Source organism: Corvus hawaiiensis, chromosome 21, assembly GCF_020740725.1.
Source record: "Corvus hawaiiensis isolate bCorHaw1 chromosome 21, bCorHaw1.pri.cur, whole genome shotgun sequence".
NCBI classification, from domain to species: Eukaryota; Metazoa; Chordata; class Aves; order Passeriformes; family Corvidae; genus Corvus; species Corvus hawaiiensis.
Window position 1 is genome coordinate 750,797 of NC_063233.1, and position 24,204 is coordinate 775,000.

Below are 24,204 nucleotides of genomic sequence, written 5' to 3' on the forward strand. Positions count from 1 at the left end.
CCGGGCCCAGCGGCGCCCGCGCTCCCGGGGCGGGCGGGAGGCGGCGGCCTCGTGCGGGAGCGACGGGCGCGGCGGCCAACCGCTGCGCGGGGGGGGCGGGCGCTGGCGGGGACATTGGCCAATCAGCGCACTCGGGGAGGCGCCGTGCCCTCCTGCCCCACCTTGGGCCCCGCCCCCCGACTGAGGAACTTGTGATTGGGCCGTTCGAACGGCCACGGGGGCGGGGCGAGCGGCCCGGGCCCCGCCCCCGTTGCCGCGGTGACGGCGGGCCCAGGGGCGCGGGTCCCGCCGGGCCGGGCCCGGTGCCGCGCGGAGCTCCCGGGAGCCCGCGGGAGGCCGCGCTTAGTCCGGGCCTGGGAGCTTCGGCCGTGCGATGGAACCCAGGCGCCGGATGCACCGTCCCGGGCCGGTCCGTCGTGGCCCGTGGCTTGAGCGTGTCTCCGCGAAGAAGCCGCGGGACAGAACAGGAGCCTTTGGCACAGCCGGCTTGGCTCAGGCCGTGCGTGACCGGAGCTAATTTCAAATTATCTTTCTGTAAATCTGCACAGACCCCCGGAAATGGGAAGAGAAAAAAGCGCAGGCACCAAGGGTAATTGCGACTTCATTCTCTCAGGAGGTTACCCGTAGATCGTTGCCACCCCTCAGATTGTCCTGACGTGGGACACTCCCCCCCTTTCACTCCAACTGCCTTCAATCCTGGTCCATTTTGTTGGTGTCTAACACAACTGTCCCCATAGAGACCTCTTAGGGAAACCCTCCATAGGTGCAATGAAATTACACAGTGGCAATTAAAATGATCCTTAATTTGCTCTCTGTGCTCTGTCTGTGATGGACAATCTCAGTGGAGTCATGTCCAAACTCAGCCCTCATGCTCATCTAACCTTCCCGGTACTCTGGTTAACGCCTTCGGCTTGGCATGGGTCAAGCAGAGCTCCCCGCTCCTCCCAATCCCAGCTGGCATCGCCATCCCCACACCTTCCCTTTGGCCCTGGATGTCGCTGTGTGATCTGGACCCCTGTATCCAGCTTGCCGGGGTCATGTGTGGCTGGTGCGGATGGAGATGGCTCCTGGTCAACAAATCCGTGGTCCCACTGTCCCCCCATGCAATTAGCAAATTCATTCACGTTTCAATTACTTTACATCTTAATTACTCCACCATTGTCTGTCTTGAGCCAATGAGTTTTCAGGGTCATCCAGTTTTACTAAGAATGCTGCTCCAAAGGCATTTTTAAATTGGTATTATTGTGAATATTTCACAGATGCATTTGCATTTGCCCCCTGAGGGTGAAGTCTCACGGATGCAATGGGCATTTCCCCTAGCACCTGACCTTGCCAAACGGGACAGTGCTCCCTGACCAGCCCCAGGCTCACCTCACCCTGCAGGGACCTGCTCAGCCTCGCCACATCAGTGGAAAGCTGCTGTGCTGGGTGAGTTTTTGTGCTGTTTTAGGAGGCTGAGTCCAGTCACTTCAGAGCTCTGGGCTCTGCCAGCAGCAGCCAGGCACTCCCTGTGACATGCCCCGTGCTACGGCAGCTCCAGCTCCTGCCCTCACTCCCCACTGTTGCCAGTCACTGGTACCTGCTTCTCACAGGCCCTTGGTGGCACTTGTGCCGCGCTGTTCGCTGTCCTTCTCAAAGGCAGCTGTTTCTTGATGTGTGCAACTGCTGAGACTGCCAGGTTAGGCTTTCCTCAGGGATTAACAAATCTCCTTACTTCTACAGGAAATTGTGGAGGCTGCACCAGCAAGTCTGGAAAGGTGACAGGGACACACGGCCAACAGGCCAGGAACAGACACCACGAGGAAAAGGAACCCTGGGAACATCTAGGAAAACCTGCAGCTCCAGGAGGCCAAATGTGTGAGGTGCGGACCGAGGGTGGCTGGGCTCCCCTGCTCGCCCAGGCAGCCGTGTGGAGACAGCCCCGGATCGCCCGAGCACCGGGATAACCCGCGGGTGCTGCTCATGGCTTTGGGCAGCGTTGTGACAGTGGTTAACGTTTATCCCCTTTGTGTTTGTACACCGAGCGCTACCTGGGTGCTTTGGTTTAAAACTACTAAATAAATACAAACGTCACCGTGTTTTTAGCAAGAAACTGGAAATAAAACTGGTGCAATCCCCATCAGAAAAGCCTCCTGTGTGTTGCCGTGCGGCACCGGCGAGCGCTGCAACGCCGCGGGTATCGCCGGTACCAACCCGGTACATCACCGGCTTGGTGGCTGTGCCCAGCGGAGCCCGTGACTCGCTGCCGTGCCCGCGGCAGCCGCGCCCGGCCCCGGCCACTCCGCGCTCCCGGCGCCGCCGCCCCGCCCGTTCCGCGCCGTCACTTCCGCGGCCGCGGCGCTTCCGGGTCGCGCGCGGCCCCGCGCCCGCTCCGCCGGACCCGGACCCGGAAGCGGCTGCGCGGCCCCGGAGCGGCGGCGGCGGCGCCGGTAAGTGCGGGGCGGGGGGGGAGGTCGGGGCTGCGGCCGCGGCTCCCGGGGCTGCCCGCGCTGTCAGCCCCTCCCGGGGCCGCCGGGGACCCCCGCGGGATGCCGTGACCGGCGGCAGGGGCTGTCAGCCCGCCCGGGCCACGGCTCGGGGGGACCGAGGCTCCCCCGGTGCGCAGACGGGGCCGCTCCCGCGGGGTCCGGGGCGCCTCTCCCGGCGGCGGGGCGAGAGCAGCCCATCGCGGGGCAAGCGGAGCGGGTCAGGCGAGCGTCGGCCGGCGATGGGTGCCGGGGAGCAGGTGAGTGCGGCGGGAGCGTCAGAGCGGCACGGGTCCGGCAGGAATCCCCGCGCTGCCCTGCGGATGTCCGCGCCCCGTGGCGAGCGGGAGGCCCACAGGTGCCCAGGCATCCCTGGTCAGGTGCCAGTCACTCCATCCAAAAGGCCCGTCACACGCCCCGTGTCCCTGTCACACGGCCCCGGTGCCCGTGTCCCCGGCTGCTCCTGCCGGCCGCAGGCAGGCTGTGCCCGCCCGGCGGTGCCTTCAGCAGGGTCACACCCAAATGCCTTGCTGCATGGGGCTCTCGTTTCTGCACCTGCTTGCCGGTGCCACCGGAACTGTGAACACCACAGGAGCAGTGGGGGAGCGGGAAAGGTGTCCAGGAGGCACAGCAGTGAGTTGATTTCCGTGCTAGTGGAAGTTTGGTGATTGACTAAACAGAGATGCCAGAGCCAAGCTTGGGTATCCTGAGTGTGTTCTACACGATTTTAGGTGTCGGGGGATTATCAGGTTGATGCAAGACTAGGAATTAGACTCTCTCCGTTACTTTTCCAAATTCAGAACAGCTCCATTCACTGACACTTTTTTGGGTTAGATTAAAAATAAATTGAGATCAGCAGGTACGTATAGACTTGTACAGAAATAACTGAAGCAGGGAGAACCAATTTAGTACATTTCTTTATCAGTCGTGTTTCAGGTCTCTGTTGTAACACCCTTCTCTCATCTGTTGGTTAAATTTTCACCCAGTTACAACAAGTAACAAAATAACAAATAACAAATGTTAAAATAACAAGTAACAGCTACATTCTTGTTGTGCATTTCCTTTGGATCAATGAAGGCCTCAGCAGGTGAAGCAGCCTGGCACGGCGGTCTGTGTTACGTGTTCTGTAGCACAAATTTTCCCAACCGTTTGAAGTTGTGAGCATGAAAAGCACACACCTGTATGGAAAGGTCAGTTATGGCACACATGGGACATCAAATGAACAGTATACTGGTCACATCTCCATGTAGGAGCAGCCCATCTCCCATGTGGCTGCTCTTTTTGGAGATAACACAATCACTGAGGTTGGAAAAAACCTCTGAGACCATCAAGTCCAGCCTCTGACCCACCACCACCTTGGCAACCAGACCAGAGCACTGAGTGCCACATCCAGTCATTCCTTGAACACCTCAGGGCTGGTTACTCCACCACCTCCCTGGGCAGCCCCTTCCAATGCCTGACAACCCTCTCTGTGAAGAAATACCTTTTGATATCCAAAATTCCTTCTGATGTCCAGGGGCAAATGACACTGGCTGAGAAACAGGGGTAGAGCTCAGGCTTCATTTCTTCCTGTTCAGGTGCTGGAAGGGGCAGGTTTGAGCTCTGGGGCGCAGGGGTGTGGGAGCAGAGCCCTGGTGGCATCCAGAGGGCCCTGGCGGGGGTGGCGGTGCTGCCGCGGTGTTGGTGACCGTGGTGCTGCCCCGTGCCTGGGACCTGCCGTGCCCCTGGGGCTGCCTCGTGTTGTGGCAGCAGTTCTCGAGAGCTTTTCTGTTAGTGCCTCTGACACAGACCCCAAGCTGTGTTTTAATATTAACTCTGTGTGCGTGTGTGTGTGAGCTGAGGAGCTCCATCAAACTGTGATGCCTTGTTGTTCGCTGTCTGTCAGCTCCGTTCGTATCCAAGACAGCACAAGGGCAATCCCTACTTTGTTTCCTTATTGCCTGAGAAGTGTTGTATCTAAATCCATTATTCTGAAAGCAAAACAAAGCTCCTTGAATATGTTTTGTGTGCTCTTGAAAGAGACAGACCCAAAATTAAAAGCCAGAGGAGCAGGGGATTCATCTTTTGTTGAAGAAATGTGAATCTGTCCAGTTCCATTTGACATAAAGTCCCAAAGGGGCTGAAGGTCTCGGGCGTTTTTAAGTAGGTCTGATCTTCATGAGCGTTTCTTAAGTCAGAAGCAGCTTGCATGCTGCTATATTATAAAAAATGAGATTATGATAATCTTTTTAATGCAATAAAAATATTTTCATGCACTCAAAAGTGGAATGGCAACAACTTAAAGAAACTGACAAAGACAAAAGTGTTTGTTTTGACAGATGCTGCTGTTTAAGGCACAAACCCCTGCCTGACACAGCACTGTCAGACCACCCTTTGTGGTGCTGGTGCAGAGCTGTGCAGCGGCTGTGCTGAGGGCCCTGGGCTGGCTGGACCTACAGCATGTCCCCAGGCTCTGTCCTGGGTCCAGGCAAGGCAGCTTCTGTGAGCCCGGAGACCTATGTGTATGTAAAACCCAAACAGAGTAGCATCTCTCAGCAGCAAACAGGGAAAAAGGTAAAATGATGAAGCTTTCCGCTTTGTTCAGTTTTTTTAAGATTGAAACTTGTTTAGGTATTTATAAAATTTACTAGGTTTTTTAGGCTCTTGAGTATCACACTGTTAATTGCAAAAATAGAAGTTCTAGTCTAATATTTGAGTAGTCCCAGCCTGTGCTTTCATTCTCCTGTCTACAACAAGATATGTTATTTATCACAGAATCCCAGAGTGGTTTGAGCTGGAAGGGAGCTCAAAGTCCATCTCATTCCACCTCCCTGCCATGGCAGGGACACCTCCCACTAGCCCAGGTTGCTCCGAGCCGTGTCCAGCCTGGCCTTGGACACTTCCAGGGATCCAGGGGCAGCCACAGCTGCTCTGGGCACCCTGTGCCAGGGCCTCACCTCCCTCACAAGGAAGAATTTCTTCCCAATATCCCATCTATCCCTGCCCCCAGACCCTTGTATATAGTGTCTCTCCATCTTTCCTGTAGACTCCCTTCAGATGCTGGAAGGCTGCATTTAGGTCACTCCTGGGCCTTCTCTTCTCCAGGCTGAACAATCCCAATTCTCTCAGCCCTTCCTCATAGCAGAGGTGCTCCATCCCTCTAATCATCTTTGTGGCCTCTTCCGGACCTGCTCCAAGAGGCTGATGTCCTTTAGGAATGTTCAAGCTCAGCAAATTGTCTGTAAAGCAATTTAGGCATATGAGTGACAAAAAATACTCCATATAAAAGCACCTTTGTTGAAAGTGTTCCTTCCCAGCTTTCTGTGCAAAAGTCCCATCAGCTTCACCCTCTTCTGGACAGGGACTGCTGTTCCCCTGGAAAAGAGTGTTCAGCTGGAATAAAAGTAAAATGAATGTTATAATATGTTATTTACAAGGCACTCTGGTTTTGTTTTGTTATTTTAAAGCCAATGGCAGCTAAGCCTCAAAAATAAACTCAAATACTCAGATATTTTTTCTGGATTGTAATTCTCCTTCACGCGTGCTGTGAAATTGGGTCATGGGGGTTCCGGAGTTGTGGGTCATCCCAGTGTGACACTGCAGCTGTGGTGTGTGTCAGGGAATGCCTGCAGACAGCATGAAACACCAAGCTTAATCAGAGACATTAAAAATTAAGCAAAGTGTTTGCACATATTTAGACGAGGCAAAGCCCAGGCAAGGCGCCGCGTCTCGGAGCGGCCTCGATCCCAGCATTCAGCACAATATCTGAATGAAAAATGACAACACTTTGTCATCTGTTCAAATTGATATTGCACTCTCGGCAGTGACAGCTGAAAAGGCCCACAGGTGCCATATAAAGAGGTGACCATGTTGTCATATTTCATTTAGGCATCCCTCTGCAAAGCCATAATTACCTAATTAGGTTGTTAATTAGGAGATTAGCATTTCACTATATTGATAGAATGCTCTTTGCAGGCACGAGTCTAGATACAGATTTGTCTGCCCTAATTTATAATCTCTACATTTTTTATACTTATTTATTTGCTTAAAGTCTTGATGCAAAATTTCTCAGGTTAGCAGAGAACCAACTTGACTGCAATTAAACAAAGGTTTGACAAGATCAGGAAAGAGAAGAGTGAATACTTCCCAAACATGCCCCAATATTTTCACCCCCCTCTAAGCTCAGTAATTAAAATATCAGGATTGGTGTAATTTGCATCCTGATTAGTATGACAACAGAAGTATAGCCAAATTCCAAGGAATTCAGAAATACAGAGCTAATGCCAGATTGATTTACAGGTCTGGAAATGAACAAATAATTTGTTGGAAGTTGTGTGTAATGTAGTGTTTGCTCATCATAACTTCCCAATTCCAGTCTCTCTTGTGAGAGAGCCTCTTTATATGACTGTAAATTATTATTTCCTTTTTAATGATAGGACCAGAGTGTGAGTGACAGCTTCTGCAGATAAGTATTCACTCTTAAATGCACTTGAGCTTTTGCTGAAACATAAACTTGAATGTTCATATATTGCAGTTCACTTCCCTTTATCCTGCCTGCCCAGGACCTGTCTGTGTTTGAGGGGGTTGATTATTTGTGCTGCTGCAAATGCAGATAACCAGAACCATTTCTTGTGCAATTGCAGACAGAAGTTGACTGGGAAATTATTTCATATAACCTGAATCATAAATTTTGAAGTATGTTCGTGCCGTCCTGTTCCTGCTTATATGACGTTGGGGGAAAAAAATCAATTTTTAATTCTAATCTGCCTATCTTTTTCATTAGTTTTTAAAGATCACTTTAAAGAGCTACAGTCAAGGAGGTGTTTGAGTACAGAGACTATGGAAGCCCTTGAATGATACCATGACCTGCAATGGTATATAATTTTTTCCAGCTTGCTGTGTTTTGAGTTTGTTAGTAATTCTCTTGGATCCAAGTTGTACCTTCCATAAGTTGTGTCTTTGGAAAATTTTTGTTAACTTTGAATAGGGCTTTAATTGTTTATTACTTCCTTAAGGAGGATAATAAATTTAAACATATTAAAAAAATAAAACCAACAAGCTACAGCTTTGCAGAACAGAAGGAAGGAAGGTTTTTTTCTCCCTGCTTCTCTCTTCTTACTTCTATAATTTAGAGAGGAAGATACATTGCAGGAATTGGCTTGTGAGTTTTGTGGAGAATTTGGAACTGCTTTTAGCCCTTTGAACTGGAGGACTCTTCATTCCATTAAAATTGGTGGAACTTCAGAGTTGTTGCTCTTTCCTGCAGCAGAACATTTTTAGTTGCTGACAGCTTTCTCTGATTTTATTGTTTCTTGTAGCTTATTTAGAGGTCTGTGTATTTCAAAGCATGAAAGGCAAAAATACCAACCCTTCATGTGAGGAAAATATCTCCTGTAAGATGCCATGGAAAGGTGGCACTGGCTTGCCAGTTTGGGGACAGTGCCCTTCAGTCACAGATGTGCTGGTGGCACCACAGGGCATTTGGTGGAGCTGGGAGGTTCTGACCTGGAGTCTGTGAACTTACAGGGACAGGTACAGGGTGTGAAGGTGCTTGTTGGCACTGGTGTCCCTTTGCCAAGCAAAATCCGTAGTTCTGCTGGAAAGCGTGCCAGGAGCCTGCAGGAGGGAGCAGAGTGGGGCCCTGCCCCGCTGCTGGCAGGTGTAGAGGTGAGACACGGCTGCCCCAGCTCTCGTGCTGGCGTGGAGGTGTGACAGTGACGAGCCACCTTGTGCTGGGCAGTGAGAGCGAGGGATTTTGTCAAATTCAACTGCGTCTATTTAAAAAAAAACAGAAAATCCAGTCCAAAATAACTGTGTTTTCCCCAAAGTAAGGAAAGCTGCGCTCGGCATTCTTCACGCTCAAGGTCAAACGTTTCCTCTGAAAACAGCAGTCAGCAGGGGCTGACACATGGTTGCAGTCCCACCAGTCAGTGGGTCCAGCACGGGAGCGTGGTTCCAGCTGAGCCTGCTGCCGTCTGCGCTGGCACGTGGTGGGCAACGGGATGGATGGGAGGGATGGCAGTCATGAGGTTTAGCTTGTCCTTTCCCCTAATCTCACACTTGCTTTGATATCTCGTTGTCACCTCATGTAGGTTAACATGCGGATACGATACTCTGTGTGGGGTGTTTGGTGGGGAAAGAGGAAAGCGAGACAATCTTTATTTAAATAATTGCAGTACATCAAGCAAGCAGGAGGGTCACAAGAACAGTTAACATGTTGTGATGATGAAGATGCCTCCCGAAATTCAGCTGTGTTCAGCTGTGTGTTTAAGGTACAGCCTGTATAGCTGCAGATCCTTTTCCAAGACCTTTGTGTCACCTCCTGGGAGCGGAATCGTTTGTTAGCGCGCTCTGCATTCCTCATTGTGTGCCGGGTTATGAATGAGGCTGATCTGCATAAAGCCCTGCTTCCCTCGCTGGGAGAGTCTATCGATGCCATAAATATAGCCGTGGGGTACTGGAAGAGGAATACTGCTGATAAAAATAGTAGACTGAGATGCAGCTGTCTGATTCTGCCACAAAGTTCCTGTGAATCCTGGTGAGACGTTCAGCCTCTTGATGGTGCAATTTGACATCTTTGGGGATGTTCTGTAACTGCACAAGGCTAATGGGGGGCTGTGCTCTCCAGGGGCCTCAGGGCATGGCAGAATCACAGTGATGGGGCCAAGGAGAAGGGGAGAGGGAGCATTCATTCCCGGGGTGTTGATCAGACAATGTGCAGAAAGTTAGATAGGTGAATCATAAAGATCAGGAAGAAAGTGAAGGTCTCTCTCCACGTGTGTGATGAATCACAGGTGTTTGCCAATCAGTAATTGCTGTCCACCTGTGTGATGAATCACAGGTGTTTGCCAATCAGTACAGCATTGAAACTCCAGCCTGTGTATCCCGTTGTACAGAAATACCAAACTCTAAAATTGTGGAGATTTTACATCGCTCTCTTTGGTTTTAGTGTTTGCACAGAGTATGTTTGACATAGCTGTCTGCATATGGTTTATTCAATCGTAGAATATTATTTGTATATGCAAGTATTAGAAGAACAGTTACTTTTTGTTTACGGTTAAAGAATGTATAAGAAGCCGATGCTCAGAAAGTCCCTGAATTCGTTAAATTCAGCTCCCCCATGAGGATGTGGTGATGCTGTGTGGGTGTAGGAGTGCAGAAGGGGTGTGCTGGCAGATCTCAGCAGATCTAGAAATTGATTTTGGATCTGTGATTTTGCTGGAACCTTCAAGGTGTTTGTGTAAAGGTTTGCAAAACTGAACTTCGTTTCTCTTGAGTTCTTCTCTCTCACTGGAAGTCACTGTTCCTCAGAGCAGGTCTGTGCCCTGGTTTGCCTTTATCAAAGGGAGGAACTGGTTAGAATTCTGTAGGCTACAACTACTGAATATGGCATCAAAACCTGAATTTGGGGGTCTGAACTTTTTTTTTTTTTTTAAGGATATTAATTGTTCAGAGAGTTTCCAGTTAGTATTAATGTATTGATAAATTAGTTTTAATGTATCTTTTTGAAAATTCTGAAGAAGAGGAAGTAAAAATATGTTCGTGTTAAACTTGTAGAATTTCCAGCACTTTCTCACCGTTCAGGTTTATGGGAAAAGCAGTTGCACATGTACAGTTGGGAAGAAGCTCGGCTGATTTAGCACACGAATGTTAATGGCAGGAAGTCGGGGTGCAGAGTATAAAGGTAAAACTCTCGCATCTGCTGTTACATGTTGTTAACTCCCTCAGCAGACATTAAATCATTTCAAGTACAATAATAGTGTGGGAGGTAAATTAACTAACCATTAACAATCTTATAAATACACAATTAACATGCCAACATTTATATGACACATTGATGGGGCAGCAGTAATTTTTGATGGGGAGTTTGCAGACCTTTTCGACGCCCGAGGCTGTTGCTTATTGAAACAAGTTTGCAGGTAAAGGTGGCCTTTCCTAATCAGTGAGTAGAAATAATTCAATTTAAAGAACATTCTCAACACATGTTTTGCAATGTCCATAAACTGTACTTGGTTGTGTCAGTGTTATCCCAGCCACACGATGCTGGTCACACTGGTCAAAGCCCCAGACACACTGATGGCTGCCCTCGGGTGGGACATTTGCCTTGTGGCCTCTCCCTTGGAGGATGGCGAGAACCCCCTCAGGAGCAGCCCTACTTACTTTGATGAGAAGAGTGAGAAAATTAAACCGGAGTGTGGAGTTGCCGTGCTGCCGAAGCTGGCAGGAGCCTCTGGAAATCCCATCCAAACTCACACTCACACGCGCAGCTCTGTAGCCGGGTTAAAGTGTTTTTCTCTGATTGAAAAGCAGTGAGGATTTCGAACTTCTGGAATTTACATCTAGTCTTGCCCTATGTGTGAGCTCAGTCCGAGTCCCCTCAGGTGGAGGTGTCCCCGTGGCTCCAGCTGCTGCTCACTGATGGACTCGCTGCGTCAACAGGAATTTTTTTTTTTTTTTCTTTTTAGGTTGTATTCAGCAGGTCATTTTTTGATCCAGCTCACCCCACAGCTCCACTGCCAGCTTTGGGAGGTGGTGGAATTCCTGGAGCAGGGCATGGAGTTGCCCCTTTCAGTGTCAGCCCAGGCTTGAATTAGATTGACATAAATACAAATCCACAGCTACAGAAAAATCAGATAACAACGTGACCGTGGTTTGGGTTTTGTGGTTTGGGGTTTTTTCCTTTTCCTTTTTGCCCTCTACTTTGTTTCAAAAGGCCACTTGAGTGCTCTGAATGAAATATCTTAGGTAAGTGGCAATTACTGTTCTTAAAGTGCTTTAGAGCTCAGGCATGTGGTATTTGGTCACAGAGCTTTCTGTGTTACAGCAGTTGCCCTGTGTGAAGCACCATGCAGCAGCAGATGTTCAATATTCTGCCCTGAGACACTAATCTCTTCATGTTTCAAGTTTTTCCTGGAAATACAAAACCTGAAGAGGGTCTGTAATAAGGTAGTCAAAGAGTTGGTGTGTAGATGCAGAAGCAAAACAGTAACACAGTTATGATGGGTGAGAAGAAATCCAAAACCCTGTCAGTTCTGTAAATGGGTTAGTTGGAATAGGCAGATGTTTCTGGTCTGTATTCTCTTGCCATCCTCCTATGTGCAGCACTGTGGAGTATTTTGCCTTCCAGCAACCATGTGTTGTAGAGTACTGGGACCTGTTCATAGGTATCTGTTGTGTTCTGTTGTCCTGGGACTCAGGTTTCAAGCTGTCCTCCAAACCCACTGTTCCTTAAATGGACTCAGCAACCAGTGTAGCTTAAATAAACTGGAGCAGAGCTAAACAGTTTGCCCTAAGTCAGTCTGGGTTTGTGCATCCCAAATAGTAACCTTCTGGAATGGGGGGTTTGAAGGGTTTTTTTCCTAAAATGTGTACATTTTTTCTAGGTACGTGTGTCCATGAAACAAGATGGAGAGAAGATAGTACAGTGAAGTGGTGGACTTGTGGACAGAATGGCTTTCCTGGACAACCCAACCATTATCCTTGCTCACATTCGGCAGTCGCACGTGACCAGTGATGACACAGGGATGTGTGAAATGGTCCTGATCGATCACGATGTTGACCTGGAGAAGTTTAATCCCTCGTCAGCATATGGGGATAATGGGTCAGAACCACAGGGAAGCAATGGGGAGACTCAGGGCTATGTATATTCCCAATCAGTCGATATTACCTCAAGCTGGGACTTTGGAATCAGAAGACGATCAAACACAGGTACGTGGTGTTTGCAGCAGCTCTGGCCTTTTGTATTCCTCTTCCCTTAGTCTGGCTTGCATGGACAAACCAGAGCGTGACTGGCTTGGTGTCTGTCAAACCTCTTTTGTAATGTTGAGGCCCTTTTATAGAAGGAGACGTAATGATTCAGTTACTTTAGTGTGCTGTCAACCGAGCTTTAATTGCTGTTTTACCTATTCCTGTACAGAGGAACATTGAGGTAGTCAGTTTTATATATATAAAAAAATTCAAATTGTGAAGACATCAAATCTAAATCCAAAGTACATGAACAGTCTTTGATATCTCTATTGTTACTGTCTGGAGGGGTGTTAACTTTTGAACAGGATAGTTATTTTCTGAGAAAAAATCTGCCTAGTGAGGCATCAAATGTATTTGTTATAAAAGAGTAGAATGAAGTTTGATGTGAGCCAGCAAAGGGAATGATTTGTCTGTATTTTGTCTCCTGAAGTTTTATTTCTGAGAAAAACCTTGAGCTGGGGTTTAAGCTACCAAATTAGAAAGTTTAAGGGTGAACACCTTTGCAAAATGCACTCATTTTGTCGTGACTGGCAGAAAGCTCTCCCACGTGGTGTTTCATACGAGGGATATCCAGACTTCTGCTTAGACCTGAGGAATATTAAGAACAGGAATTCTGTGAGCTGAAATATCGAGGAGAGGGTTGGTGTGCGGTGGTCAGTTCTAACCTCTTTTTTCTGTTCCTGTATATTTTTTTTAAAAATTATTTCTGGAGGTATTATAACACCACCTAGAGCCCAGAAAGCACCTCTGTGCTCTGCTTCACCAGGAAAACGTGTGTGGTGTTGGAGATACTGAAATGCCTTTTACAAGTAGGAAGTTGTGAAAAGTTCCAGAAAAGGCAGGGTGCTGATCTCCTGTACTGGAGAGTGAGGTTTGGAAATCACAGATTATAGCCCAACCTGCCAGGAAGGCGTGGTGGGAATCCAGGGTGCCAGGCTGTCCTGGGGCTGGGTGAGTTCAGGGCATGGTGTAGCTCACGAGGAAGGAGAGGCAAAGTTTGAAGATTTATAGAATTGCTCCAGAAAATAATTCTGAAGGATCATTTCACCAAGGGAGCAGACTGATAGGATAATCTCCATTTGAGTTATGGATTGAAGCCATTTCGGGTGCCAGCTGGGGGCATGTTCTAAAGTCAGGGTTGGGACCCCGAGGGAGCTGATTTTCTGCCTCAGCTCTGGCATGTCAGGTGGAGAGGTCAGTGCCAGGTGATAGGTGTGGGTGAGCAGCAAAGTCCCCAGGCCCAGGAACAAAGGCTCAGCTCGTTGCTGACAGTTCATGAAACCACAACTGCGTTTGGACAGTGACATTTTTCACACCGAGAGCTTTCACTGGCTGCGTGTGAGAGTGAGCCTTGAATAATTCACATTTCTAATAGGTGCTGATCATTCCGTCTGATTTGGCGCTGCTGTAGCACAGTCCCACAGTGAAATGGTCATTTGGGATCAGCTGTAGGTGGAAGAACAGGATGGAGTCAGTGGAGGTGGTGACTGTGCTCTCGTACTTTGTTTTGACAAGGGGTGGAAATATCAGACAGGATAAAAACATGCATTATTCTTGTTTCTAGTCTACAGTTTTTCCTTTATCCTTTGTTTACCTGTTAATCTGACAGATCTTTTATGATGGCTCTTTTGGGCAGAAAGGGTTTTGGAAGGTAATTTTGGGTTCAAGTATGGGCAGTAACTAGTAAAAATGTGGAGCTTTTCTTTCATAATAAAGTATCTATGCTACAACAGTGTTTTCCCAATATTTAAACTTACGAGGAGGGATACTTCTCTTACTTCATTAAGAGGAAGCTACCTAGAGGTATCCAGGTTCTAACGTCATGTTGGCTTAAATGGGAGATACTTCTCAAAGTCCCCGTTTGTGCTTGTACCTTAAACTGCTTGTACCTCAAACTGTACCTTTAAGCTGCTTAAACTCAAAGGAGTATTTTGTTATCGGTTCCCTGGTTGACAGTTTTTATGGGGAAAAAAAAATTACTTCCTTGTCCACAATTCAGTTTGAAGACTTAAATGTAAAAGAGTAATAACATAAGGGATAGAAAGTATTTATTAACATTTTTTAATTGCTGAAAAGGCTCGAGGAAATTCAATTGTATCCAAAAATTGTCAGAGTAATTTAGCATTTTAGAATCTCTTCTACAAACCCATTTTAGTTAATGAATTATCTCAATACATCAAAATTGCTAATATATCCAGCAAATTGTTTCCTTCAGGGATCAGCACTGTTAGTTCTACTTCCCACTCTAATCTGCTTATTTTGAGTGGACACTTCATGACATCAGTGGTTTCTTGGGGTCATTGTCTTGGGTGGCTTCCATCAGGTATTTCCCCAAGGAAGTTCTTACTATTAACAAAAAAAGGCAATTTAAGTTGTTGTCTGGTACCCTGGGCTGCAAGTTTTTTGGTATAAGAACTATTTGGGGCTTTTTTTATCAACCATATTTCGAAGATGGAGTCAAAATATATGTAAAGAAATGTTATATTCATTTTAGGATTTGACTAATGTTGTGAAGATACAAATCATTTATTTTACTACCTATAAACTGTTTCAGCCTACTGAAGAAAAAGCTGTGCTAATTTATATCGCTTTGACATTTTATAATTTTCATGATTTTTAGATAAAGGATTTTATATTTAAAACTTTAATAGTCTAGTCTGAGTTCATTTATCTTTAATTTTTGAAACGGGTAGAGTAATTCATAACAGTAATTTTATTCCTGTAATGTAATATTCACTTCAGTTCATTTGTGCATTAAAATTCCTTTAAGACCGTTATTAATGATTTATATAATGAAATGTCATATTAATCACAGAAGTTTTCACATTTTATTATTCTCTTCCATGTTAATACTATCTTTATGATCTCTATTAATGTTTTATATCCTCTAATTTCAATTATAAATCAAGAACATTTTCATGTTTTTGTTGGTATTTGCTTTTCAGGGGTGCCACCTTTAAAACTTTATGACTTTTTCCCCTACACATGCAGTATAAAACATCTTTATTCATATAAAGGTAGTTAATTATGTCTTTGTTTATAGTAAACTTTCATTGACAAACTTATAGTTGTAATATTTCTTTTCAAGCTCAGAGACTAGAACGTCTGCGGAAAGAGAGACAAAATCAAATAAAATGCAAAAACGTTCAGTGGAAAGACAGAAATACTTCTTGCTCAGGTAAAAGAAAAGATCTTCTATTTTCCTACTGGCTTTATTCCTGCCTTTGATGGTTGCAGCATTTGCAGTTTGTCCTTTTCCCCTGAGCTTTCAAAGCGTAGAGGAAATGCCAATTCTTTGTGCTGTCCCGGGGGGTGCCAGCCGTGGCCACGGTGTTGATAAAGGCAGAGGAGAGGGAAAAGCATTGACACCCGGTTTGGCTCAGTGTGGTAGCCGCAGTGGCTGCTGTGGGCTCTGCACTCTGCGGCACTGCCGTGCTGTTGGTGTGTTCGTGGCCTCTGCTGGCCCGGCGAGGGCACCTGGGGAGGGCAAAGCTCTCGTGCCAGCGTGGGAGCGTGGGGACGGGAGGTGGCTCTGCTCCAGGGCGGGGAACTGGCAGGTGTCTGCATTCAAAATGCGAGATCAGTGTCTCCATGGGACTTTCCAGCCATTTCCAGCAGCATTTGGCACGCTGGGTGTGATGGAGGATTTTGTGGAGTTTACTTGTGTAGACTATTTTTGTAGCTACTTTTTTAGATAAGGTGCAAATCTTAAGAAATAAAGAGTATATATGATCTACTTAAATGCAAGCAGAATAAATGCTGGCTTAGCTTATCTGGCCTTTCCTTGGTAAAACTATTATCACCGATTTCTCAAAAAAATATTCAATTCTATTTTTTAAAAATTATATAATTAAGTATTTGTGACTGGATGTTCTACATAGTTTAAATGGTAATATATGAAATTACAAATCTGTCTCAATTTTCCTATTTTTGGGCTCAAGCTAGTTTCTATTTCTGTTGTATTTGACACACATTCAAACCTTTGTATGGTCTGTCATGCCTACTTCTTTCAAAATTTGTGTATATCTTAATGAGGTCCCTCTGTAATCTCCCTTTTTTTGCCTAATTCCTCCTATCTCCGTGGCTGTCATTTGCACACATTTGCGGACTCCAGCACTCTAATATCTTTTTCAGAGGAGTGAACAAAGCTGCTCACAGGAGCGGCGCAGTCGCACTAATCCTTAATTCGGTGTTCAGCTGTGTTGGATACCCCTCTTAATGCATTCTGAAATGTTTTTGCCTTTCTCCTTCTGTAAGCGGTGTTGTAGGTTTTAAAGGTTAATCTACCATAACCTCCAACTCTTTGCTCAATATTTTATAGCATCTGGCCAGTGATGATGCAAGTCTCTCTGCTGTCTCTCCTGCACACTGAACTGACTCAGGCTCCGGGTTCCTGCGCAGCCTCTGCCGCTCCCGGGGCTCCACCACCACCTCTCCTTCCCTCACGTGCTGCCCTGCAGACAGACACCCAGCAGTCAGAGTTGTCCCCTCTGAGGAGTGTGCTGGGCTTGCAGGCAAATAGATCAGTCCCTGCCTGCTGCAGAATAGATTTAAATAAAAAAATAAGTAAGTTACATGAAAACTCCAGGCACTCGGGGTCTGTTGGCAGAGCTGATTTTCCTTCTCTGCTTAGCCACTGAGTTCTGCAGGTTTCTCCCTTTCTTGCATGAACGACAACACTGCAGCAAGGAGAAAGAGGAGCCGTTAAGGATATCCACTGTACCTTCCTCTTCATCACATGGGTGTATGAGGCTTTGTGTGTTTGGCTCCTTGAATTTGGGATTAGGGAGAAGTGTCTGTGAAAACAGCAACAAGTGGATTCCGAGTTCCTTTCCAAATGCCCAAGAATTATCAGTTAAAGGTAATACTCCAGCATAATGGTAGAGATTTTTTAAAAAACTAACAAACAGGTATAAGAGCTTGTTGAAAAACCAAAACAACATAATGGAGTTAAAGTGGCCATGTTAAAAGAGCTTAAATGAAGTTTCTTTGGTTAATTGCCACCTCTCACAAACCCGTTGGGGATCTCTCAGTGCCAGTATTTAGCACCTTTGCCAACTGCCTGAATTTTAAGGCAATCTGCTGATAAAAATAAATAGAGCTTTTGACCAGTTATCATTTGACAAGTTTTAATTTTACACTCTAAGCAATGAACCAACTCCCTGCAGATCGAGTGCCGGGTCATTCTGCCTTGGGAACAGTTCCATTTCCCTGGAGAAGCAAGATGGAAATCTGTGAGCTGTGAGGGAAGTCCAAGTGCAGGAGTGCCAGGCTGGGCGAGCTGGGGTTGGTTCTCGGGCAGTGATTGATGGAGGTTGGGGGCTGTTGGTTCCTGGAGCAGATGTGGGAAACCTTGTCCAGATTCAGTCACAGTTCCCTGCAGATGAGACCCGTTGGTACTGATGTGCTGAAACACCCCGGGCTCTGTCCTGATTTCATTGTGGCCTTGTAACATAAGAAGTCCTATTTTTTTAGGGTTTTTTTAAAGTATGGCTGTAAATTTGAATTGTTGTTGGAAATTCAGCTGTGCACTTTCTTCACATAAAAAGGCTTTTATGAGCCTTCACAGACCACACAAAGAACTCCTGAACTTGGATCCCTTTTGTTTTTAGAAAGCTTTTTTGTTTTTATTGTTCAGACTGTTGATCTGGAGTGGTGGTTTCAGGTTTGACATTTTTATGGGGGGAGGCCATATCCGACCTACCATGAGTGAAATCTGCAGAAATGGTTCTTTTGGCTGAGGTGTGGTGCCAGGCTGGCTGCTGGCAGCAGGGTGTCCTTGCGGTGCAGTGCTGGGCAGCATGGTGCTGTCCTGAGATGTGGCACCGTGTCACGTGCTGCAGGCTGGGGGTGAAGTGTGCTGTTCATGTGTTAGCAGCTCTTTTCCTTACTGTCCCTGTTCATTTAGGAGAAGGTAGGCAAGCAGTAAGACCAGGAATGTGTCATTCTCTTGATTTTTATCTTGACCCGAGTGGATCTTATACTGATCAGTTCTATTCTCTGTGTGGGAAAAATTCACCTTTTCCTCAGCTTAAACAGGAGCAGCATTCAAACTTCTTAAGGCTTTCATATCTTTGGGCTATGAAGGAGTGGTGGTAGATCCTGCCCAGCTGAAGCATTTGTTGGTTTATTTGATTTTGTGCTCCCTCCATGATGTTATCTCTCAGGGGTAAGCAGCAGCCTCTGTACATCTCCTCATACTATGCCTCTAATCTCTCTTCTGATCTGCAGCAGAGGAGCTGAGCTCACTGTTTGAAAAGAAGAATTTCAGAGTGAAATCCCCATGTTCTGGGAAGCAGTCCATCCTCTCTGTGCGACTGGAACAGTGTCCACTGCAGCTCAACAACCCCTTCAATGAGTACTCAAAATTCGACGGCAAGGTGAGTGACCAGGTGGTTTTGTCTCGTACCAGGAGTCTCCTGGCAGGGACAGGCCTGAGGCACTGCTCCTGTGCACTGACTTGTGCAAGCTCCAGTTAGACTTTATAGTGGCCATCAGGTGTTGGCAGTGGTTATCTAGAAACAAGCAAATGTGATGGTTCCAGGTTCAGTAGAACCATTTCTCCTGTTTCCATTACAAAATTCTGGACTGAGAATTAGGCTTCTCTACCTTGCTGTTTCCTTCTCCAGCAGGTTAGCGAGGTGCACCTGTGTTGTGACAGAGTCCTGGGACGTCTCTCTAGAGTTGATGATGAGACCCTTTGTATAAATGATGCATTATTTGGCATTTAAAAAAAAACAAGCTTGTTCTGTCTATCCACATCACAGCACTTGCTGAATATTCCATGATTCATGTCTTTATCCTCAGTGCTCTAGTGAGAGTGGGAGAAGTCGTGGTCTGTTTTGAGGGTGGAAAACCGAAGTATCAGTAGGTCAGTATCCAAGGCAAAAAGAAGCACTAATCAATGTATTTCTGCGCAAGTGCTCATTTGTGTAACACAGGGAGGAGATTGGCTGCAAACCTGGCAGATCATGGAGGTCAGGAGATGGATCTGATACTGCTCAGACTGGGGGATAAATATCTTCCCTGTACTCCATATTGTCAAATATTTTTCTCTGTCATCAACTCTAGAAACTGAAAAATAAACATTGGTGTGATGGATTGTTGTCATATTGTTCCAAAACAAGTATAAATACTCCACAGATCTGTTTTCTACTGGATTTGTTTGTGGAATCTCCTGTGGGAGGATAGAGTTTGAGCTTCATTACCATTGTGATGGAAGAATTTCATATTCAGTTAGGTGTTCTTGAAGTGGAAAGTCAGATCCGTAATTCCACTGACATTTCTAGGAGTATTTGGAATAGCTGTGAAATGGTAACCTTCAGACTTTGAAGTTCACGTGCAAAAGCTCCTCTATTGTGATTTTATATTTATTAGCATGTGGCAATTAGTGCTAACTCAGGTTTTCAAAACTCCTGGCTTCATTAATGAGCGACAGCAGCACTTTGATGCTGACAGCACCAAGAGGCCTTTTTTCCAAACTCCAGGTTTGCTGTGCTTGTGCCACGAAATTTCAGTTGGGCAAACATTTAAATGAACTCTCATGTCATGTATAGGAGAAGTAAAAACTGAAGACTTCTTTATTAAGAGAATTCTGTTGTAATTCATTCATGTTCAAGTCTTGTTTCTCAGACACTTGAGGAACTTCAGCATTTTTCCTTCCCTCTTTGACAATCCAAGCTAATCTTTACTATATTAATAGAAATTGTAGTTGTCTGTAATGAGCATCTTAATTTTCACATATTGAAGTCAGACACATTTAGCAGGTGTTTGGTCCACTGGAAAGAAGCTGCACTCTACATGTCAGTTTGAGAGGTTAAGGAAATACCTCAGTGTCACTCAGCTGGGGTTTGCAGGGTCTGGCACGAATTATCTCAGTTGTGATCTGCAAATCAAAATACCTTCTTTACAATCCAAAACAATTGAATGGGCATTTTGTTAGAGTATAATCTCACTGTATTAATTTTAACACCATTGTTTCTATTACTCTGGTAAGTGTATCAATAGTTTGCATATAAAGTTTATTCTCTATAGTTCTGTATGTATTATGTAGTTTAAATTCTTGGCTGACCATCTGAGATATAGAAGAAACATAGTCCAGTTGTGAGTTATTTTACTTCAGTTCTCATGTATTTTCAGTCAGTAACAAAACACCAAAACCATCGAGCTTTTAAAAATTATTTTTAATGAAATATCATATGTCTTGTATTTGTTTTTATTGATAATAGATGAGCAGTATTTCACAGAAATATAATTCTTTCAGGGAATAGTGCATGACTTATTTACATAATTAACAGAGCCATGTATCTCTGGGGGAAATGGTACATAATTGGGGAGAGGCGGGAGGTGAGGAGGGGCTGGGGGCCTAATTAAACATGTCTTAAAAACACCCTACTTAATTATGTATTTACTCAGGGGGTCACAGTGGCTCTGAAATCTTTAAGGCGATAACCAGGCCTTTTTTTTATACGTATTTGAGTTTGGTAATGCAGATTTTAGGTTGTTCAGTAACATTCATTTTTTGGTGCATGGGCAAGGCAGGAGAGCTCAGTGTTCTCCATGTCAAGCTCTGTGCCCGTGTCTGTGCTGCTCATCCTGACTGGTTTCACCACTGACTCGGGTCCCTAACTGACCTGAAATCGAATAAATCCTCCTCAGGGTCCTCCTTCCCCAATAATCCCCCTTGGATGCATTGTTTTCAGCTTACCAGTTCAAATCAGAACATGTCATGTGCTGTAGTACCAGCCCGGCCAATGTGGGCGATGCTTACGTCTTGCAGGTGTTTCCTGCTAGATTTAGTGTCTTTTTCATAACCACTTCTGTGATTTTATGAAATAGTAAAATTTTAAAGCACTCTAATTTCTTCCTGTCCTGATCACTGCATTAATTATCAAAACAGTAGAGAATATGGCTTGTGAGATACAACTACAATGGAGGCATTCTAAGCAGCTCAGGAATCCACACAACTTGCCCCACCACTCCCCAGGACAGATTCGTGGTTTTCTGTACATTGTACAACTTCAGCTCTTAACAAAAGCCACACATACAGTAACTGCTTTCAACTCTTTGTTCAAGTTTTTCCTTAAAATAGTTAAAGTAAACCTCAGCGCTGGCACTGTGTTCATGTTTTGTAAAGCACATGGGTTGTATGTCTTCATTAATAAATCTTGTATACTCTTTTTAAGAATTTTGTATTGAAAGAACCTTTAGTTTTTTATAATTCCTTCAGGTGTCATTGGAATAGAAAATTACTTGAAGGCTTAAGAAATCACTGGCCAAAATGATTTCTTTTGTCTGCATGCAAATTAAATTATCACCCATTTGATAAATAAATTCATGTGTATTTCTGTTTACAGGACTTGGAAAATCAAATGTTGACGGTTTATTGTTCCAGCTTGCTGAGTTTTAATAATGTTGGGGGAAAAAAGCCTCAATGTAAGACAGAGCTGAAAGTCCTATCCAGGTACCACAGGTGGCACACAGGAGTGTGTGGTGATGGCTCATTTCAGTGACTCAGCTGAGCTTCACAATGTTCAGGCAGGAAAGAGAGAGATCAAAAGAGATCTGCAGAAGAGATCAAAAATGTAAGGAAGGAATTGCTTGGCTCTAGAGTAAACTGGAGCTGTGAGGCCAAAAACCTTTCCCACAGGCAGACTAGATTTTCTCAAGATATTTTTATTTCTGTTGTCATGACTAGCTGCAAATGGAGTTAGAAGGAAGTTTAGCTTTTCTCATTTTACAGAGTTCTCTGGCGTTTGTTTGACTACTGGAGATAATTTAACTGAAAATTGGTCAGTGTAATTTTTGGCTGGACAAATGCTAAAAATCCTTTGGTGAGGAATGGTGCTTCTTTGTAGTGCCACAAGGTTTCTTGTGGCTTAATTTTGGTAATGGGTTAAAAAGCAACAATTTCTTGTGTAGCAACTGTTTTAAAAATGATGCTGTAGCAAGCATGGGGGAAGGGATAATTCATGAGTGCTAATTGCTTGGCTGTTAATTTTCATAAGTGTTGATAGAAGCAGTTCCTTAAATTAAACTTTGTTTAAAATGTATCAGGGGAAATATTCCACAATGTCAGGCCCGAAGTGAAAATTAATATGAATGCTGTGGCAATTAACACGTACTGGTTAATAGCTTTTAGCAGCATTTTGGGATGATAGTCCTTAAATACATTTTTGCATGCTGCTCTTGTTTCAGTCTTGTTTGACTGTATGTCTGCATAATCACGAACAAATGTTTTCCACAATCCCCAGTATTAAATAGCTTTACTTAAAGAAAGTAGATAAAGAACTTAAGAAAGAAGCAATACTGCTTTAATTAAAATGGAAAATGTGTAAAATAATTAATCCAGGATTAAGATCTCTGTGTGGATAAGATGCATTTTTTTATTTCAGTGTTTTGCCCCTAAGCTGAGTGAAATGATCCTCATTTGAATCCAAAGTAAGTTTGCATAGGGGTTGTTTTTAAAGCATTTGCTTATTCTGCCAGTTGTAGTGGTTTACTTGCCACCTGCACTCTGCTACCTGAACCTGGGGAACTTGTGCTGGGACACCTCCTGCTGTGGTTGTGCTGGCTTTCACTGGTGCCTGCCCCTCCACCATGCCAGTGAGTGACCAGCACTGCCCTCACTGGCACTGGCCGGCCTGGCACCAGGGGAAAGAGATTAACATTCCTCTGAAATCACAACAGTGCTTTCCCTTGGTTTTTGGTTGCATTTTATTTGGATTTCACTTTGCTGGAGAGCCAGGCCCATTGGGGCTCACACAGGGAAGGAGGAGCAGCTCTGCCCAGCAGCGAGCGGCCTGAGCCCGGCCAGACAGCTCTGCTTTGGCCAGCGGGGCTGGACCTGTCCCTGCCCTCATGGCCCGTGTTTTGGCAGGGTCAGTGTGCTGGTCCATGTGGTCAGCGTGCTGGTCCCCGTGGTCAGCGTGCTGGTCCATGTGGTCAGCGTGTTGGTCCCCGTGGTCAGCGTGCTGGTCCCCGTGGTCAGCGTGCTGGTCCATGTGGTCAGCGTGCTGGTCCATGTGGTCAGTGTGTTGGTCCCCGTGGTCAGCATGCTGGTCCGTGTGGTCAGCGTGCTGGTCCCTGTGGTCAGCGTGCTGGTCACTGTGGTCAGCGTGCTGGTCCCCGTGGTCAGCGTGCTGGTCCATGTGGTCAGCGTGCTGGTCCGTGTGGTCAGCGTGCTGGTCCGTGTGGTCAGCGTGCTGGTCCCTGTGGTCAGCGTGCTGGTCCGTGTGGTCAGCGTGCTGGTCCATGTGGTCAGCGTGCTGGTCCATGTGGTCAGCGTGCTGGTCCCCGTGGTCAGCGTGCTGGTCCGTGTGGTCAGCGTGCTGGTCCCTGTGGTCAGCGTGCTGGTCACTGTGGTCAGCGTGCTGGTCCCCGTGGTCAGTGTGCTGGTCCATGTGGTCAGCGTGCTGGTCCCCGTGGTCAGCGCGCTGGTCCATGTGGTCAGCGTGCTGGTCCATGTGGTCAGCGTGTTGGTCCCCGTGGTCAGCATGCTGGTCCCCGTGGTCAGCGTGCTGGTCCATGTGGTCAGTGTGTTGGTCCCCGTGGTCAGCATGCTGGTCCATGTGGTCAGTGTGTTGGTCCCCGTGGTCAGCGTGTTGGTCCCCGTGGTCAGCATGCTGGTCCCCGTGGTCAGCGTGTTGGTCCCCGTGGTCAGCGTGCTGGTCCGTGTGGTCAGCGTGCTGGTCCATGTGGTCAGCGTGCTGGTCCGTGTGGTCAGCGTGCTGGTCCGTGTGGTCAGCGTGCTGGTCCCTGTGGTCAGCGTGTTGGTCCATGTGGTCAGCGTGCTGGTCCCCGTGGTCAGCGTGCTGGTCCGTGTGGTCAGCGTGCTGGTCCATGTGGTCAGCGTGCTGGTCCATGTGGTCAGCATGCTGGTCCCCGTGGTCAGCGTGCTGGTCCCCCGGTCAGCGTGCTGGTCCCCCGGTCAGCGTGCTGGTCCCCGTGGTCAGCGTGCTGGTCCATGTGGTCAGTGTGCTGGTCCATGTGGTCAGCGTGCTGGTCCCTGTGG

At 46.4% G+C, this 24,204-nt stretch overlaps 1 protein-coding gene and 1 long non-coding RNA gene across 6 annotated transcripts in view; both read left to right on the forward strand.

The window, feature by feature from the left end:
- The first annotated feature begins 321 nt into the window (after positions 1-321).
- Positions 322-2,112, forward strand: LOC125336804. The gene is made up of 3 exons (XR_007207853.1): positions 322-589; positions 1,260-1,428; positions 1,723-2,112. It is a non-coding gene; the product is annotated as an uncharacterized LOC125336804 (long non-coding RNA).
- Positions 2,113-2,374: 262 nt separating this feature from the next.
- The window catches only part of MAPKAP1 (MAPK associated protein 1), an 83,997-nt gene continuing 62,167 nt past the window's right edge, over positions 2,375-24,204 (forward strand). For 4 of the 5 annotated variants that reach the window (XM_048325538.1, XM_048325541.1, XM_048325536.1 and 1 more), the window contains exons 1-4: positions 2,375-2,429; positions 11,828-12,152; positions 15,280-15,369; positions 18,423-18,571. In XM_048325538.1, the coding sequence (XP_048181495.1) occupies positions 11,894-12,152; positions 15,280-15,369; positions 18,423-18,571 (498 nt within the window). In that variant the 5' untranslated portion in view covers positions 2,375-2,429; positions 11,828-11,893. Of the gene's footprint in view, positions 2,430-2,629; positions 2,726-11,827; positions 12,153-15,279; positions 15,370-18,422; positions 18,572-24,204 lie in introns of those variants that run through there. The other variant, XM_048325537.1, reaches the window with a different exon arrangement.